The sequence below is a fragment of the Ceratotherium simum genome, chromosome 35 (assembly GCF_057802395.1).
Source record: "Ceratotherium simum simum isolate JZ-2026a chromosome 35, ASM5780239v1, whole genome shotgun sequence".
NCBI classification, from domain to species: domain Eukaryota; kingdom Metazoa; phylum Chordata; class Mammalia; order Perissodactyla; family Rhinocerotidae; genus Ceratotherium; species Ceratotherium simum.
In genome coordinates this window covers 17,256,983-17,277,473 of record NC_141934.1, presented here as the reverse complement: position 1 = coordinate 17,277,473, position 20,491 = coordinate 17,256,983, and the positions used below count along the sequence as shown (strand labels likewise).

Sequence of the window (20,491 nt, the reverse complement as noted above, 5' to 3'; positions counted from 1 at the left end):
ATGCCAGAAATATATCTATAACATGCATGACATTTCTATGAAATTAACTGACAAACTTAATATGAAGTACTCTTACGGAATAATAAGAAAAGAGGAACAACCCAACAGAAAAATGGACAAGGTAAGAACAGATAATTCACAGATGATATATAGGGAGCCAACATGCATATGAAAATTATCAACCTGCTAGTGATCAAAGAAACCCAAATTAAATCAGTTATGCCATGTCTTAACAAATGAATAGGAAAAGTCTAAAAAATTAATTGTAATACTCAATGTCAGTGGAAATGACACTCAACGTTAGTGGAAAATACTAGGAAATGAGTACTCTCACAGTTTTTCTAGAGGGAGTTATTGCAAGTGGGTATAGGGTTTCTTTTTAGGGTGATGGAAATGTTCTGGAATTAGATAGTGGTGATAGTAATATAACATCGTGAATATACTACAAAACACTGATTTACAGGGCCGGCCCCGTGGCGTAGCAGTTAAGTGCGCGCGCTCCGATGCTGGCTGCCCGGGTTTGGCTCCTGGGCGCGCACCAACGCACCGCTTGTCAGGCCATGCTGTGGCGGCGTCCCATATAAAGTAGAGGAAGATGGGCACAGATGTTAGCCCAGAGCCAGTCTTCCTCAGCAAAAAGAGGAGGACAGGCATGGATGTAAGCTCAGGGCTGATCTTCCTCACAAACAACAACAACAACAAAAACACTGATTTATAAACTTTGAAGTAGTGAAGTTTATGTTATGTGAATTATATCTCATTTTTAAAAACTGCAAAAAAACTGTTGGGCCAGATAGGGCCCATGGGCCACAGTTTGCCAACCGTGTTCTAGCCTAGAGAGCCTTGGTCCCTTCTGTTGCTGAGGCCAGATACAGTACCTGACACAGAAAGACACTCGGGACATGTCTGCTGAATGAGTCAGTGAGAAGGGTCAACTATTTACACGTCGCTTGCCTGGGAAAACAAGCTGCTCCTGGCATAGCAGCGCTCAACTCTCAGCATGTCAGCCCTCCACGGCCGCACCTCTGAGGGTTCTCCTCATACACTGAGAGGAAACTCACCATGGCCAACAAAACTCAACAAGTTCTGGCCCTTGCTTACCCGCTGTATTCATTTCCTGGGGCTGTTGTAACAAAAGTACCACAAACTGGGTGGCTTAAAACGAGAGAAATTTATTCTCTCACAGTTCAGAAAGTCAGAAGTCTGAAACCAAGGTGTCAGGAGGCTTTGAGAGAAACACCAGCCCATGCCTCTCTCTTAGCTTCTGGTGGTTGCCAACCATCATTGGCATTCCTGAGCTTCTAGATGCACCACTCCAGTCTCTGCGTCTGTCATCACATGGCATTCCCCTGTGTGTCTGTGTCCAAATTTCCCTCTTCCTATAAGGATACCAGTCACTGGAATAGGGCCCACCCTAATCCAATATGACCTCATCTTACCTTAATCATATCTGCAAAGACTCGTATTCCAAATATGGTCACATCCACAGGTGCTCGGGGTTAGCACTTGAACATATCTTTTTGCAGGACACAATTCAACCCACAATACCCACCTAGCCTTTCAGTATCTCACGTACGACACTCTGGCTACACTGGCCTTCTCTCAGTTCCTCAAAGGCCAAGTATGTTTCCACCCCAGGGCCTTTGCTTTTGCTGCCCCCTCTGCTAGGAATACTCACCCACAGATCTTCACCTGGCCAGCTCCTTCCCATCCTTTACGTCTCAGCTCAAAATATTACCACTGCAAGGAGAACTTCCTGCCACCCTAGGAAGAGTAGCCCTCTTCCTATAAGAGATTCTCTTTTATACACTTCATTTTATTCTCCTCATAATTGTTATCACTATCTGAACCTATTATTATTTTTTCTTGCTGAGGAAGATTTGCCCTGAGCTAACATCCATTGCCAATATTCCTCTTTTTTTCCTTTTTTTTTAATGTGAGCTGCCACCACAGCATGGCCGCTAACAGACAAATGGTGTAGGTCTGCACCCAGGAACTGAACCCAGGTCGCCGAAGTGGAGTGTGCCAAACTTAATCACTAGGCTACGAGTGCTGGCCCATATCTGAACCTATCTTACTTGTTTTGTATTTTCTGTCCTCCTCCCACCTCCACTCCACCCACAAGAATTTAAGTTCTGTGAAAGAGGAATGGTTGTGGTTTTAAAAATACATCTAGAAAATTCTATGACACTTCTTTCAAAAAATGGAGCCTAATACTCCCCACTCCCTTTGAAAGTGGAGCCAGACTTAGTGACTCACTTCCAATGAACAGAACGTGGCAGAAGGGATGCCATGTGACTTCTGAGGCTGGGTCATAAAAAGGAAAGCATCTGCCTGACTCACACCCTCTTGCATCACTTGCTCTGGGGGAAGCCAGCCGCATGTTGTGAGGACACTCAAGCAGCCCGTGGAGAGGCCCGCATGGTGAGGAAGCAACTTGCCCGATGTGTGATCCTTGGAAGTGATCCTTCAGATGATTTCAGCCCTCTGCTTTCAGCTGAGACCCAGGCATCATGGAGCTGAGAGAAACCATCCCCACTATGCCTGTCTGCATTTCTGGCCCACAGAAACAGTGAGATAATAAATGATTTGTTGTTTTAAGCCATTAAGTTTGGGGGTACTTTGTTACATAACAGGAGATAACTAATAAATGAACCTTGTCCGTCTTGTTTACTGCTCCATCTCCAGCACCTAGAAACTGTACCTGGCACATAGCAGGTGCTTAGTTAGTATTTGACAAGTGAAAAACAACTTGGACTAGGACCAAGAAGCTTGGTTAAACATCTTTAAAGTTTGAAAGGAAGGAAACATAAAGCAAAAGAAAGGAAGAAATGGGGGCCTGCCCCATGGTTTAGCGGTTAAGTGCGCACGCTCCGCTACTGGTGGCCCGGGTTCGGATCCCGGGCACGCACTGACGCACCGCTTCTCCGGCCATGCTGAGGCGGCGTCCCACATACAGCAACTAGAAGGATGTGCAACTATGACATACAACTATCTACTGGGGCTTTGGGGAAAAAAAAGGAGGAGGATTGGCAATAGATGTTAGCTCAGAGCCAGTCTTCCTCAGCAAAAAGACGAGGATTAGCATGGATGTTAGCTCAGGGCTGATTTTCCTCACAAAAAAAAATAAATAAGGAAGAAATGGAAGGAATTCAGTTCATTCTGACACCCTGAGATTTCTTTCCCAGAGCTTCTTTTAAATGGTTCTCCCAGAAGAAAGGAAGGTGGGTAGACCCCAACCCCAGGACAAGGCAAGCCAGACTCACTGATCTGTACCATACAGCTGGCTCCTGACTCTGGCCCCACTATGTGGCTCCCAACACACTTGAACTTCTTGCCATCCGACAGTTGGGACTGGTTCAGCATCTCCACCCCCAGCTTTGACGACCCCACGACCACACCTCCTGGCTCTTCTGTCCACAGAAAGTCTGGGTCTGGGTATCCCCCATCCCAGCGACAGGTGAGCTGCAGCTTGAATGATCCTGGTGACATCTCTGCCCAGCACTGAGGGGCTGATGGAGGGGGGTCTGCAAAACACCAGAGCACGTGGGCTTAATCACAGACTCTAAGATGAGCCACTAGGCTGGCTCTAAGGATTATAGAACCAGGGTATCAGAGAAACATCCACCCCAGTTCGTGTACCTTGAAATAGCTCCTAGCACAAATTAGTGCCTGACAATAGTCAGGTTTCCTCTGCTGGGTATTAAATCTCCAAGGAGGATGTAGGCCTCATTTATCTTTGCATTTCTCACTAGCCACATGTGGCTATTTAAATTTAAATTAAATTACAAATTTAGTTCTTCCATCACACTACCCACATCTCAAGTGCTCAGTAACCACACATGGTGGGTGGTTACTGTATCAGATCACAAAGAACAGAACATTTCCATCATCATGGAAAATTCTGGACAGTGCTGACCCCAACAGGGAGTTACAGGTGGGAGGGGGACTTATTCACCCCGACCCCCAACATATACTTCCTTTTTTTATGTGCATGTATTATTAAAAACACACATAAAAATTTAACAAGTTACAAACCTGTAAATCCAATGTAATACAGGTATTAATAACTATATAAAAATTCATATATATGTATATTATATTATGTATATATATTATGTATGTATAGTATCATATATTTTATATAATATACCTAAATAGAAATAAATTTGGATCTTATATGGATGGATAGATGTGTGGCATCTACAAGAAAAATTACTGGAAATATACCAAAATAATGGTTAGAGTACAAGTGATTCTCTTCTTTATACAGTCATGCATCACTTAACGATGAGGATATGTTCTGAGAAATGTGTTGTTAGGCAACTTCGTCGTTGTGCAAACATTGTAGATTGTACTTACACAAACCTAGATGGTATAGTCTACTACACACCTAAGCTATACGGTACTAATCTTATGGGACCAGCATCGTATATGGGGTCCGTCTTTAACTGAAACGTCGCTATGCGGTGCATGACTGTATTCACTTATATTTCCTACAACAAACACTTATGACTTTATATACAATAAATGTCATTTATGACAGAGAATATAGAGACTTAATAAAAGTCCTGGATAACATATGAATTAAATAATGTGTCATTATCCTGCCCACTAATTTGTTGTTCTGATGTTCCGTTTGGTTAGCATGGCTTATGAGTATGCTCTGTGTGTCTATAGTTATTTTTGTTTGGAAAATTTGTGTACAGGTGCATTAGTTATTTCTTCACCCCCAGAATAAAGGTTCATGAACTGCTGATTCCTAACAGTGCTAGAGGGCCCAGCGTTCATGAATAGAATGTATGGGGATAAATGAATGAATAAACAAATTGTGGTCTATCCATATAACAGAATATTATTCAACCATAAAAAGGAATGAAGTACTGACACATGCTAGAACATGGATGAACCTTTTGAAAACATGATGCTAAGTGAAAGAAGCCAGACACAAAAGGCCACATAGTGTATGATTCCATTTACATGAAATGTCCATAATAGGCAAATGCATGGACATAGAACACAGATTGGTGGTTGCCAGAGGCTGAGGGGGGAGAGGGGATGGGAGTGACTGCTTAATGGATATGGGATTTCCATTTGGGGTGATGAAAATGTTTTGGAACTAGATAAAGGTGATGGTTGCGCAACATTGTGAATGTACTAAATGCCACTGAGTTGTACGTTTTAAAATGGTTAATGTTATGTTTGTACTTTCACCTCAATTAAAAAAAAAAAAAGAAAGCATTAAGCTAGGCATTCATTTCCCTCTGTGGCTCACAGGGACTCTCCTGTACCCCTACTTAGCAGCAAGCTTCTGGAAGAGGTAAGTCCCTCTCGGACATGCAGCCCCTGGATGTGTACATGTGTGCTGAAGCAGGTTAGGACCTGTGCAGCGGGCACACCTTTGTACACAAAAGGAAGAGGCACAAACATGCAGTTGACAAAGGGTCAAGGTGAGGAAGTGGGGGAGGGGAGCGCTTCTTACGCACAGTAGACAAGGAGCTCAGTGGTCACCTTTCGATGCCTTCCACTGAGCATGTTCATGGCCGAACAGGTGTAGTTCCCTTGGAGGTTTGTGGACATCAGTAGCAGAGCGAAACAGCTGACCGTCAGGTTGTTTCCAAAGGGCTCGCTCCTCGAATCCGGGGCCTGGAACCACCACTCAACCATCGGTGAAGGCCAGGAGCTGCTACTGCAGCTGAAATCCACCTGGGAGCCCTGGGCTGCATAGAGGGTGCCATTGGGGAGCGTGCCGGTGCTGGAAATAGTGACTTCAACCTCATAGGGGCCGCCTGGGAATGACAGGGGGAATGGGGAAGGCTTGAGAGTTAATCTGAGCTCCTTACCAGCTCTAATAGACACGCAAATGACCAGGAAGCAGCTAATGAGGACGACAATATCTATCAGATACTTACTATGTGACAAAGGCTATGCTAAGTGCCCTTATTTAATGCTGAGTGATTATGTGAGATTTATCGGGGAACCCATCCTTACAGAAAAGGGAAAATGCAAATAGCTCCTCTTCAAAACTCTGGTGAGTGGAAAGGATATCTGTGCACGAAAGAGTTGACACAGCAGGCCTGAGTCTGCTGTCCTTAGAAAGGCCTGCTTGCAAGGCTGGCCTTGGCCGGCAGCTGGGAACTTGGATTTCGGGAGAGTTCTCACCATTCCCAGAACTGATAAGAGTGGGACTCACTGTGCCTAAACTGTTTGTAGAAACAGCGTGGTTTATGCTGAACAACACCTGCTTTCCTTCTGCGAGTCCGGAATTTTGGTATGTGCCGGGCAGAGGATGCCTACGTGCCTAGCCCCCAGTAAACACCCAGGGAGCTTAGCCTCTAAAGAGCTTCCCTGGTAGACAGCATCTCACACGTGTTGCCACAACTTGTTGCTGCAGGAATTAGGCGTGTCCCATGTGACTCCCCTGGGAAAGGACCCTTGGAAGCTGACTCCTGGTTGTCCCTGGACCTAACCCCATGTGCCTTTTCTCTTTGCTGATTTTGTTTGTATCCTTTAGCTGTAAGACATCACATTACATGCTGAATCCTGTGAATTCTCCTGGAGAACCACTAAAACTAGGGGTGGTCTTGGGGACCCCCAGCACAATTTCACACTGAAAGACCAGAAACATTGGTTCCAGTTCCAAGTCTGGACTCCACTTACTAGCTGTGTGACTTTGCGCAAATTACTTAACCCCTCTTAGCCTCCATTTCCACATCTGTAAAATGGGGGTGATGCTAGAACCCACTGCAGGGGGTTGTGGTGATAATTAAGAGTTACTACAGTAGAGCACTCAGAACAGTGCCTGGCACGTTGGAAGCAGTTGATCAAAGCTAGTTCTTATCTTGGTTCCCCTCACATTTCTGAACTTCTTCATGTCCCCAGAAATGCCTTCCCATTTTTGGTACACATGCACCCAAGATGCCACATCCCTTTTGATGAAAAGTATATCTAGCACCTGTACATACTAAAGTCATTTAGTGTGTTACCCCTCCCAGAGATGTCCTCTTTTAAAAAGAAGCCAGGAGGGCAACACTTGGCCAAAGGAATAAATCCATGATTATAGAATTTTGAACAGAAATAGGCCAGTGGGGAAAATTATTTGGGAAAGGAAAAGACTTTCTCAGATCCCCACAAAGTACAGCATCTACTTCATCTATGTCTGGCGCCATTGTATGACTATAGAAATTGTGGGTTTCTGAGGACACTATTCTTGACAATATGCTTGTCAAGTTGGGGCTGGCTCCTAATAGTTGCAGTGATCTGCCGCAATCATGTCACCTCCCACAGAGGGTCTGCAGAAAAAATTAGACTGTGATTTGGGAGGTGCTCCAATGTCCTATTCACTGTTGCTGGCTAGCTGGGTAGGTGTGTGGAGCAGCAGGTCCTTGGGCGTGCCCACAGTTGGCAGCCACCCAGCTAAACACCAGGTACCTCTGCGGTACTGAGAGCCAACACCCAGGCCGGCAAAGGTAGTGTGTTACATTGGACAGCCTGGCTCTTCCAGATTGTGGTCTGCAGGGCCACAGTGGCCTGGCATGGACAGTGGAGACCCCCCGAAACTGGCTGGGAGGGGCTTTTCACCAGCACAATTCTTAGCAAGAAATGGAGTTGGATACAGGGAATGGATGAGAAGGAAGCAGGTAGAAAAGTTAAAAAAAAAATCAAACGATAGCACCCGAAGGGCCTCCTGAGTTAAGTGTTCAAAGGTTACAGCTCAGCTATAAACTCCTTGGGTTGAGTCTGCTTTCTTAATTAAGAAAGCCGACACATCTTCTGGATTCCTCGGGGTTCCTCCCCTACTCTGACTTACTACAAAGGAGGAGGCACCCATTTCCTTCCCTCCCCCCTCTCTCTCCACCCCCTCAATATTCCCAAACAGAAACCACCAGCCCTTTCTGCTTGCAGGATCATGGTAGCAATCAGTCCGAGAGACAGACAGATGGGGGAGGAAACAAAAATAAAACAGAAAATAAATAAAAATATAGAGTGGTTACAAAGGTACCACATCTTATTGAGGCCTTGGTCATTGTCAGTTTTAGTTCTCGACTCTTTCTTAGACCATGCCTTAGCCTAGTGGCTATGCGCTTGTACTCTGAATTCAGACAGACCTGGGTGTAAATCCTGCTGCCATTTAAAGACGGACAACCTTGGGCAAGTGCCCATCCCTTTCATTCTCACTTTCCTGTCCTTCCTATGAAATGAAAAGAACAGTAATAACTTCTATCACTGCATTACTGGAGGATCCAATGAGAAGATAAAAGCAGAACACTGGCCTGCTGTTTGACATGTGGTCAATGTTCTATAAATCTTATCTGATATTACTATCAGTAGTATACTTGCAGATTGAGTCAATAACAGGCATCAGCAAATGATGATCCACCATCTGTTTCTGTACAGCCCACGAGCTAAGAATGGTTTTTACAGATGAACATTTGCAATCAATTTGATGAGAGAGAGCACTAACTTTGAACCTCAATTAAGTGAAATGTTATCCCCCTAAAAGTGAATTCCATTCTTCTCGCTACGCTGAACTACAAAAACGTACTCAATTCTTATTATATTTTGAATTTTGTCAATAAAAATTATATAGAAATTTGTTTTCTCTCTTGTTATGTAAGTACTTACATAATATCCTCGATTTTATCCATTGGCCCATAAAGTCTGAAATATTTACCATCTGGCCCTCTACAGGAAAAGTTTGATTCCTGTTCTAGAACAATCTACTACAGCTGTCTTCCTCTTCTCTGACGTCATTCTTGACATAGGAACTCACTTCCTTCCTTCCCCGTCATAACTATAGGCTGGCCAGTCAAGCGTCTCAAAGGGTTAATTTACATCTCAGGGACCCACAAAATAGAGATTCCCATCTCATTGTCTTGGGTTCCTCGCCAATAGGAAAGTTATCTTCAGGTATTTACTCTTCATACCAGTATTTTTATTTGAAAATGACCTAAGAATAACTGAGTAGTGTCTGCTAATTAATGGGCATACCTATAGTTCTACAGTGGGATAAGATCCTGGGGAAAACTTACAGAGACTGTTTTGATACCACTTTTAGAGACTAAACATCGAAGCAAATGTGACAACCCCATTGCCTCCTGATCTCCTTAGTGACTGCCCATCCCGTCCAAAGAACCGGAACCCAAAGGTCTTCAGCCTCTTATAAGTAACCATCTCTGCTTCAGATGAGCTTGGCAAGACTTAATCTCTGGGCAAGGATTATCCATCTTCTGATGGGGGCCAATAATCTTTCTTCAGTGTGTCCAACAGTCCCTTTCTCTAGGACCTTATGTTGAGATGAGGTAACAGTGTCACCATCGCCAACAAAGAACAAGTGCAAATCCGATGGGCCCAATTAGTTAAGGAACATGGGACTTTCCTGAAACTCCCTTTCCTGAAAGTCTGGAATGGCAGCCACATCACTGGCCAGACAGGAGTACTCCCCATCCCCCAAGCCCCAGCTGAATCCAAAGGGGCTCCTGGAGGTTGATATAAACCAGCTTCCTCATTACCCATGTGTCAACCAGCTCCAAAGCTCCCTTGACACTTGCTTGGCCTGAGAAAAATAGACACAGGGAGAGTCTGGAACTATGTTCTGTGAAATCTGACTGTGGTCTTTCATGGGCTAATCTCGAGTGTGATCACTTAGCTCCTCAATGCATTAAGAGATATCTTGAAAGAAGCACAAAGTCTACTGGAATGTGTTAAGGTCTGTGCTACCTTCACCATCCCTCCAGCTTTTTTGCAGGTAAACACACAGTTCTAACCTCCTACCCACCCCAATTTGGAGACAGGAGAGGGTGGGGTAAGTCAGTGAAATAAACAGCCACGGCAGCCCTGAACTGCTCTAGACTAGGGGATTTCTGTACTCTCAGGAGAAGCAGCCCCAGTCCTAATGACAAGACTCTTCAACCACACCATTAAATTAACAAGTAACAGTGCAGAATGTTTTGTCCTGAGACAAATCACAATCACATTGCGGTGCCCATTCAGAGCAGGTTGAATCACCGCAGGCCTATAGAAAACCTGACTCCCTAGAAGGCAGAGGCACCAAATGCCCACAGATCAACAAGCGGAGATCCAAGAGGTAAGGAGGGAGAAGCTACCAGCCCTCACATAACCCACTTTGTGTTTCTATAGCACTCCGTCTGTTCCCACATTCAAAGTCACTCACAAATAATAACTTGTCACATATCGGAATTTATTCCTAGCTTCCAAGGCCATGTTAGAATGTTTCCAAACTTTTCTCCTTAAGAAACTAAGTTATCAACCACGTCAGTGAAAAGATAGGAGAAGCAGGATCTAGGCACACAGAGTCCCTGACCCACAGCAAGTCCTGTTCAAAAGGCCCAGATGCTAACCGACTGCTGAGAATTTGAGATGCCTTTGTCCCACAGGCATCCATCACCTGCTGAACCAGTTGATCGAGGTACATGGACCAAGTGCATACTGTATGCCTAGCTCTGTGCTGAGCGCTGTGCATGTTTATCTCATGAATGTGTTCAGTGAATCTGTGCCGAGGTTCCACCATTACCCCTGATTTCACAGATGATAAAACCAAGGTTAGAGGAATTCAAGTGACTTCCCCAAGGTCACAAGGACAACAGCCAGCAGAACTGGATTTGAATCCAGGCAGCTGGACTTCAGAGTGTATGCCCTCAGCCACTCAGCAATATTACCACCCTCCCAGAAATAGTGGTTGGATCGAGCCTAATCCATATTCCCAAATCTTCCATGCTGAAAACTATAAGATATTATTGAAAGAAATTGAAGGAGACATAAAGAAATGGAAAGATATTCCATGCTCAGGGATTAGAAGAATAAACATAGCTAAAATGTCCATATTACCTAAAGCAATTTACAGATTCAATGCAATCCCAGTCAGAATCCCAACGACACTCTTCACAGAAACAGAACAAAGAAACCTAAAATTTATATGGAAAAACAAAAGACCCCAAATAGCCAAAGCAATCCTGAGACAAAAGAATAAAGCTGGAGGTATCATATTCCCTGAATTCAAAATATACCACAAAGTTATAGTAACCAAATCTTCTATGCAGAAATGAGGGCCAAGTTGCAATCTGAGATGCCAAGGCCTCCCCTTTGGCCACTGTCTGAGGAGCAGGAAGGGGCTCTCTGACGCCGGGAGGGGTCTGGTGTTTGCCCAGGGTTCTCCTGGAATGGGAACAAGGCCTGAGATTCTAAAGGACTCTGGTGTATGTGAAACCACAGGATGTCTGTGCTATGGACTGAACGTCTGTGTCCCCCCCAATTTCATATGCTGAAGCCTATCCCCAGTGTGATGGTATTTGGAGGTGGGGCCTTGGGGAGGTGATTAAGTCATGAGAGTAGAGTCCTCAGGAATGGGATTAGTGCCCTTATAAGGAGAGACCCCAGAAAGCTTGCTGCCTCTCTCTGCTTTCACCATGTGAGGATACAACGAGAAGACTCATCTGCAAACCAGGAAGGGGCCTCACTAGACACTGGATCTGCCGGCACCTTAATCTTGGACTTCCCAGCCTCTAGAGCTGCGAGAAATAAATGTTTGTTGTTTAAGCCACCCAGTCTATCTTATTTTTGTTATAGCAGCCCGAACTAAGATGGTCTGTGTTCTGTTTTCAAACAAGCCCTACACCAGTCAGGGACCTCTTGTGTTTCCAAATAAAGAAGTTTTCTTAATACGAATCAAGCCAATAGTAACTCAAGGAGCCCAAAGCGCCATTTCAGTTTAGTGATATTTTTTAACATGTAAGTTCATTTTCATCATAGAAAGACCTTGCATTTATCTCCCTACAGGGCAATAATGAAACTAATTGATCCTCTAATAAACTTAGGCAATGATTAATAACTCACTGTCGGATAAAGTCGTCATAAATTGGAGAGAGCGATGATAAAAAAACCAAAATGTTGTAATGCCACCATACCCTCTGTGGTCAAAAGAGAAGGTATTTATTGACGAGACTAACATGAAGGAATTATTAATTACAGTTTGGCAGCTGGAGTGAGGGAGGCTTGCTGGCACTTACCCCTAGGCTCACAGCGGGAACCAAACAGATCTGGGCCAAAATGGGTGACATTTTTTGATACACCCACATTCATTCCTGGCCATTCAGCAATTCATCCATGGCATCTCCAGATGCAAAAACACTGCACTCACAAATTCCATAAGCCTTGAGAGTTGGCGGAAACCTTAGAGACCATCCAAATATCTAGAAGTGTCCTTGAAGCCCCTCTTTCCTTCATTCTCCACTTCTAATCCACAAGCAAGTCTTTCTGGTCTACCTCCAAAATATTTTCTGAACCTGTTCATGTTCACCAGGGCCACTGCTGCCACCCTGGTTCTGGCCACCAACATCTTGTACCTCCAACTGGCTTTCCTGTTTTCATTTTATCACTGCTTCTGGAAACCACACACATACATTCTTCATGTGTAATTCAAATAATCCACACACCTGCTTAAAGCTTCAAGAGTTTCCCCAGCACCCAGAATAAAAAAAAATCCCAATTCTTTACCAGGTGTGTTAGTTTTCTGGGGCTGCCTTAACAAAATACCACAACCTAGACAGCTAAAACAACAGCAATTGATTCTCTCACAGTTCTGGAGGCCAGAGATCAAGGTTTCAGGAGAGCCGTACTCCTTTGAAAGGCTCCAGGAGAGAATCGTTCCTTGCCTCTTCCCTAGTTTCTGGTGTTGGCCATCGGTCTTCAGCATTCCTTGGCTTGCAGCTGCATCACTCCAATCTCTGCCTCTGTCATTATATCACCTTCTCCCTGTATGTCTCTGTATTCACATGCATTTTCCTCTTCTATGAGGATGCCTGTCAGTTTGGATTAGGGCCCACCCTAGTGACCTCATCTTAACTTGATTACATCTGCAAAGACCCTATTTCCAAATAAGGTCACATTCAAATGTACCAGGAGTTAGGACTTCAGTATATCTTTTGGGGGGACATAAGTCAACCATAACACCAGGCTTACTCGGCCCCACACACTATGGCCCTGCCTCCCCTCTCTCTCACGTCCTGCCCTCTCACACACTGGGCTCCCACCACACCAGCCTTCTCCCCATCTGCACACACACCATGCTCAACCCATCTTGCACTGGTTGTAGTTCTGCCTGGATTGCTCTCTCTCTTATCTTTGCACAACTGGCTCCTACTTATCATTCAGCTTAAATGTCACACCCCCCAAAAGCTCCTCTCTGACCCCCCCATTTAAAGCGTTTCAGAGAATCACATCACCCCATCTCAATTCTCTGCACAGCGTTGTCACTCTGATATTGCCTGATGCATTTGTTCACTGGTTTACTGTCTGTCTTCTCCCTCCAAGATGTCAGCTCCTTGCACACAGGGAACTTTTCTATCCTGTTCACGCCTGTGGTCCAATGCCTAGAACAGTGCCTGGCATCAGGCTCTCAAAAAATATATGTTGAATAAAATGAGTCAATTCTTTATTTTACAGATGAGGAAACTAGGGAGCAGTAAAATGATCACATGGGTATTTCTACAAAACTACATACCCTGGATGTAGAACACAGATGTCCCTCTAAACCAGTGACCAGCACACTTTTTCTGTAAAAGGCCAGAGAGTATTTTAGGCTTTGTAGGCCATACAATCTATGTCACAGCCACTCAACTCCGCCAAAGGCAGTCAGAGATAATATGTAAAGCGGAGTATGGCTGTGTTCCAATAAAACCTTATTTATGGACACTGAATTTGAATTTCATATAATTTTCACATGTCACAAATCTTATTCTTCTTTTGATTTTTTTTCAACAGTTTAAAAAGGTAAAAGAATATCTGTAGCTTACAGGTCATACAAAAATAGGCAGCAGGCTGGATATGGCCCAGAGGCCGTAGTTTACCAACCTCTGCTCTAAATTTATGCATGTCTATCGACAGACATGATAGACCGTTTTTGGAAAGCATCGTAGTAACAGTAGCTCATGCCAAGCCCTGTACTAAGCACTATAGCATAAGAGCACATACCTGATACAGTACGCAATGTATTATCCCCAAATTAACAAATAAGAAAAACTGAAGGTCAGAGATATTAAGCTTTTACTCAACATAACACAGAATTAAGTGACAGCCACAGGAGCGGAACTCAGGCAGTCTGACTCGATTATGCTATACTCTGACTTTGTTGCATAATAAAATGATATTAACAACAAGCTGAAAGTAATCACTAACTAATATTCCGGGAACTGTTTACAGCACTTTACATAGACAAACTGGTATCTATCTATTCCTTACAGCAATTCTATCAGGCAAGAATTCTTTCATCCCCATTTTGCAGATGAGGAAATATAGGTGCAAGAGTTCACTCTGCTTGCAGGAGGCAGAGCCTGGACTGAAGCCCAAGCCATTCATTCCAAAGCCCTCCTCCTGTCCCAGGCTGTGAGCACCTCGCCAGCTGGCCCCGGTCCCCTCCCATCCCACTTACTGGCCACCTGCAGCCACACTTGGAACCACCGAGTCTCGTTCAGGTCCTCCCGGCAGGTGTAGTTCCCCTCGTCCAGCAGGCTCAGCGCCTCGATGTGCAGGGAGCTGGCATTTGCCAGAGAGAAGCGCGGCTCGGCTGGCAGGAGGCTGGAATTGGAGGACAGGAGGAAGACAGGCTCCGAGTCATTCCGGTACCAGGTCACTAGGCCCCTCGGTCCTGAGATGTTGCCACAGTGCAGAGTAATGTTCTCATGAACTTCTCCAATGACAACAGCCTCCAGTCCTGTACAAGGAAAGATCAGGCTGTTACTACCTTCATTGATCTCTGAACAACCTCCTTTTTGCACAGTCCCTCCGCATTAGAATTAAAAGAAAAAGTCAGGAGTCTGTCTGTAAGATGCAGAGCCTCCACCCTGTCGGGAATCTTGGCCAATTTTGATGTTAATGAACTTGTGTTAGACCACAATAACAAACATAGCCCCAACACGCTCCCCCACTGTCTATGCCCTTCACTGGGTCACTCTACAGTGGCCCCCACTCTGACCCAGGGCTCGGCCACGTGAGTTGCTTTGGCCAAGGGGATGTTAGCAAATGTGATGCAAGCAGAGGCTTAAAAAGCACTTGTGTAATTGGGCGTGCTCACTCCCACCTTCTGCCATCACCTTGAGAAAGACATGCCCAGGTTAGGTCCCAGGGGGAGGACGAAAACTACATGGTGCAGACCCCAGTTGTCCCAGTCATCCCAGGTGAAGCCATTCTAGATCAGCCTTCAGCCACTCGGTGGACGCCCAGACATATGAGTGAGCCCAGGCAAGGTCAGCAGAGCCAACCAGCCAACCACCCCACGCCCTTGAGCAATAAGCACTTATTGTCATTTTGTGATTGTTTGTTACGCAGCATTATTGTAGAACAAATAACTGATACAGAACCCAAGTGCTTCTATTTGCCTAGAACTCCAGAACGGTGGAAGGAAGAGGGCTGTGTTTCCTCTTGCCTGCTGCTCTCTCTGGCTTCTTTTTCAGGTGATGAAAATGTTCTGGAATTAATTAGTGGTGATGGTTGCACAATCTTGTGAATACACTAAAAACCTGAACTGTACACATTAAAAGAGTGAATATTGGGGCCGGCCCGGTGGCGCAAGCGGTTAAGTGTGCGCGCTCCGCTGCGGTGGCCTGGGGTTCACGGGTTCAGACCCCGGGTGCACACCGACGCATTGCTTGGCAAGCCATGCTGTAGCAGCGTCCTATATAAAGTGGAGGAAGATGGGCATGGATGTTAGCCCAGGGCCAGTCTTCCTCAGCAAAAAATGAGGAGGATTGGCAGGTGTTAGCATAGGGCTGATCTCCTCACCAAAAAAAAAAAAAAGGACTGAATATTATGGCATGTAAATTATATCTCAGTAAAGTTGTTATCAAAAAATAAACTGCCTTCTGCCTCTGGACATCCTTCCCCTGTCTCTGGACATCCTTCCCTTTTATAAAAGAAAGAGCTACAGTTATCTGGCCTTTTCTCTGGTTAGAAGAGGCTCCATTTGAAAGACGAGAAGCCAGCCTGGAGCCACAGGACCTTCCGATTCTCCCCATCTTGGCCTCTCCATTCCCAAAAGCCAGGACAAGATGAAAAAAAAAAAAAATCTAAGCCACTTGCAAGAAGGCAGAGAATGTCATCTCATGCTACAGATTCCAATACAGCAAGAAATGTTTCTTTAACCTGTTTAAAAAGCAGGTGAGAATTATTTTTAAATGACTAGGCCTGGGAACCCACATTCTCAGGGGCAATCCCCACCGAGGAGAGGGGATGAACTGTAGAATTACAGATGCAGTATGTGTTCAAGGGACCTGCAGGCCTCCCGCCTCCTTGGCTCCTCGGCAAAGGAATAAGGGAACTTGGAAAAGCCCTGGTGAAACTTTAGTCTTGGAACTTGAGCTAAGATCGTCTTCACTTCCAGGGAGGAACATGACATAATCACAAAAGAAACCATTTTACGACACTTCACTTCTCCTCCTGGCTTTGCTCGCTCCATTCTTTTAAACTGCTGAAGCTGCAGATGACCTTAGAGATCCTGTAGTCTTGAGATGTTGCAGCCCTGTGGGCTGGGTTAAAGACGAGATAGGATGAGTCCTGGCTCAGTGCAGAAGAACACAGTCATTGATTAGTGATGTCTGACACAGACATGGAAATGGTAGTCTTGAGAGTGCACTAGTTCCATGCCTGATGGTCCTATACTCCCTCATTTTACAGTTGAGAAAACTGAGGTTCAGAAACCTGAAGTGATTTACTTCAGGTGCTATGCAAGTCATGGGGAGAGCTAGGATTGCCATTCAGCTTTTCAATCAGAATGCTGGATTGGAATCATCATACTGGAATGAAACAGTATGAATGAACGGGGATTCACTTTCCTCTCCCAACCAGACAAAGTGAGACAATAAGACACAGTAACAGTTTGTGTTTCTAAAAGTCATTTACATGGTGTCCAGAGGACCCCCGAATGTCCCCCAACCTTAAATTAAGAATATGGACCAAAGGAGGTAGCAATATAAATGACCATTTTCCAGTGCCGCCCTCATATTATCATTTACAGAGTTGGGATTGTACCCAAACATTTAGTTTTTTCCTAGCAACTTTTCCCCAAGAATAACCCAGCATTTACTATCTGAGGTGACAGTGGGGGCATGAATGTTGTCTGGCATTAAGTGACAGGAGAGAGACAATTTTTCCCCCCAAGACAATTCCCAACTTGCAAAACAAACAACAAAATTACACCAAGCTAGGGAAGCCCCCGGGCACTGTACACAAAGGTGAACCTGGCCTGGGCATCAAAATAACTGGGCAAGGCAGTGGGGGAGTGTCCTTGTGTGGTGAGCCGCAGCCAACTACAAGCTGGTTCATTCCAGTATGATGATTCCAACCCAGCGTTCTGATGTCCCGAGGCCCCTGACGTTCACAGTGCAGTAAACACCGCAGACAGCTGGGAAAGGAGAATAAACAATCACCTCTAACTTCTGGAGACCGACAATCGGAGACTACATCCTCTCCTCCTCCCCTCAGCACAGTGACCACTAAGTCAGATGCCTGGAGGGGCCAGCAGGTAAGGTCCACGACTGAAGAGGGCCAGGAGTAAGTGCTACAACAGAGGGAGGTGGAACAAATTTGGGGTCACATGTCCTAGATAAAAGGGGGTGACCACTGCTCAGTTGCAGGGAGGAAAGCAGACCTAGTGCTGCGAGATCTTCAGATTTTTCCAGACAAACTGAAAATTTAGATTATGGGAAATTTTACTGTTTTCAAAAGATTGCTGAAAATAAAGCAAAATAAAAACTTGTGTGAGCTGAACAATTAATTAGGAACTTTTGGCACTTGCTGCTAGGAAGCTCAGAGCACAATTTCTCCAGGAACCCACAAGAAGAGATCAGCAGGGTATGCTGGACAACACAGAAAGTGGCACTCTGCAAGCATTCTGGCTAACTACATTGCCTCCTGGATCCATCTCCTTTCCTCCACCCAAGTCCCCTCGCTGCTTGTCACAATCCCCTGCACTCAGTAGACATGCATTCACTGTGGAATTAAAATCAAAAATATTTTTTCATTCTATATTTCTTTTTACATTCTATATATTATTTGAAGCAACTAGCTAGTCTTTATTGTTACAAGGCAGCATGTAGATGAAGCATTTAAGACCTTTGCTAATCATGTCAAGTAGATAAGGTCATGTCAAGTGTAAGGGGATGTTTTTGGAGGTCTGAAATTATTTCAGAATAAAAAGTTTTTTAAAAAAAAAAAGTGAAGGAGGAAGGCACAGCTTTGAAGGCGCTGATCTGCACAGGTTGGCTTGCAGGGGTGTGTAGGGAAATCCACAGGTTACAGGTGTAAGGGAAGTTCAACCTTGGGCAGAGGGAGGAGAGAAAAATAAAGGAGCTTCTTCGAGTTTGAGCACCAGCTCAGCAGGTAAAACCAGATCGCGAATTTACATCCGACGCTTTAAAAAATACAACTCTTTCCCCCCTACACGTGCCTCTTCAGTTTCCCATCCTCAAAATTCCCATCTTCAAAATTCCCATCACCGCAAGCCCTTTGCAGCCTGGCCGGCTGCCCACTCCAACAGAGTGGGGATGGGATATCTTGCCCTCCATCAAGCGCCCGGGAAAATTCCTTCCTGCAGAGAGAGCTGAGCTGCGAGCAGGAAACTCAAGACCCTCCTGGGGCGGTTTCGGGGCCGCGGCCACAACCGGATCCCGCGGAGCCGGAGGGAATTCGGTCCCTGGCTGTCCCCTCCCGACTGCTGCCTGGCAAAACTCAACTTCCCCCTCCAGATCGCGGCCCCGTACCTGCGGCGCCCCAGCGGGCCAGCAGCGCCCCGAGGCAGACGAGGACCCGCGGCTCGGGCGCCCGGATGCCTGCGGCCATCTCGCCCCAGATGCGGGCAGGGGTCCCTCAGGAAACGCGGGCTCCGGCTGGGCTGGGTGCGCGCCCCCGGGCCCCGGCCCCTGGGGTACTAAGGGCTCCTCGCAGGTCCTCCGAGCGGCAGGGAGTTCCGCTCTCCGCAGCCCCCAGGAAGGATGCTTGGGGTGAGCCCGATGTCCGGGGCCGGAATCTGTGCTGGGCGCCGGCGCGATTGTCTCTGCGAGCGCCCGGCCCGGGGTGGGAGGGCGCACCCCGCCCCCTGGACCGCCACCCTCTCCGGCTCGCGGAAAACAACAGGAGCGGGGCTCCCTGCCTCCTCCCATCCAGGCGGGAGCCCAACTTCCTCTACCTTGGCCCGGGGGGAGGGCTTTATGCAAAGGGCGCGCTCCCGGGTGCGCCGAGCCCAGTCCAGCCGCCCAGGGGAGGAGCGCGGAGGCTGGTCCCTCCCCGAGCCCGCTGCGCCCGGGACGGCAGCCGAGTCGCGGGGACAGCTGGGCCCGGCAGAGCCCCGCCGCTGCCGCAGGACGGCACCCCCCGCCCGCCGCCCCTCCCCAGCCCCCGGCTGCAGCCCCCGGAGAGCGTCGCGAGGCGGAGGCGCCGGCTGCCAAGCTGCAGGATTCAGGGGCCCGCCGGCGTCCCAGCTTAGCTCGTCTAGAGATTCTCATTTGTCTCCCTGTGCTCAGAGCGGACGCCAGGGCCGCCATCGCTGCCCTTTTTTACCCTCTGCAGAACGAAGGCAAGTCTGGAGCAGGAGAAAGATGATCCCAGAGACCTCCCAGCCAAGAGCAGCCACGGGACTCCTGTCCTGTTAACTGGCTGAAACCGCACAGACCGAGGGCCCAGGGGTCAGCGGAACTTGGTTCTCCGGAGCCTTTTTGTTTTCCCTTTTTAGTACCCCACCCCCATCCAGTCTGATTCCCAGAGAGCTACATTCCCGGGCTAAAATCTCTCTCTGCCACACCCCCATCCCATCCTTCTGTCCCCGGGAAGACACGGTTATGACACCCTCAGGAAGAGCTGATACATGAAACAGCCCTACCAGAAACTTCCTCTTTAAAAAAATGCCATGAATACAGTAAAATATTACTTGTAGATTCAAGGAGGTGGATGTATGTGTGTTCATATTCTTTCCCCTTTTCTCTGTTTGAAAATTTCCCTGTCGCCTCATCATAAAATGTTGGGGAAAAACAAAAATTGCTATTAAGAAAATCATTTCTCCTGTTGCCCAAAGGCCTCTTATTGAAATACTTCTTCCATGATGAAATCCTCTTGAAACTAATAAAAAAAAGTGTTTCGCCTGATGAACTGAGCCATGAAGTTGCACAGTTCTTTCTTTTTTTTCTCTTTTGCTCAGTGATTTTAACTCTTCAGCTGGCTCCCGACAGTCTTCCTCCTTTCCCTCCGCCTTTTGTTTTGCTGTTTCATCTTTTACCTTGTGGGAAAGTCTCTGCTAGGCGGACCTCTTCCTGTATACCCAGTATATTCCTGTATATCCTGGCACCTCCTTACCACCCAGTATATATTTGTTACATAAACAAAGCGGCAAGTTTTCAGCTGAGAATTTGGAATTTTCTGGTGGTGTGAGGCCCTGGTGGTGCCTCACACAGGGAATTGTACAGAGCAGGCCCTCTGGATAGATTTGCTG

General features: G+C 46.3%; 1 protein-coding gene across 4 annotated transcripts in view; it reads right to left on the bottom strand.

Moving 5' to 3' along the window:
* Window positions 1-19,121, bottom strand: part of VSIG10 (V-set and immunoglobulin domain containing 10) — a 32,555-nt gene extending 13,434 nt beyond the window's left edge. For 2 of the 4 annotated variants that reach the window (XR_015549980.1, XM_004429932.3), the window contains exons 1-4: window positions 18,771-19,121; window positions 14,447-14,728; window positions 5,487-5,789; window positions 3,267-3,527 (exon numbers count right to left, since the gene is read on the bottom strand). Coding sequence is in view for 3 of the 4 variants with exons in the window: in XM_004429932.3 (XP_004429989.1) it covers window positions 3,267-3,527; window positions 5,487-5,789; window positions 14,447-14,728; window positions 18,771-18,849 (925 nt within the window). In the remaining variant the exon portion in view is untranslated. The remainder of the gene's footprint in view (window positions 1-3,266; window positions 3,528-5,486; window positions 5,790-14,446; window positions 14,729-18,770) is intronic. The other 2 variants (XM_087424138.1, XM_087424139.1) reach the window with 2 other exon arrangements.
* Between the last annotated feature and the right edge of the window lie 1,370 nt (window positions 19,122-20,491).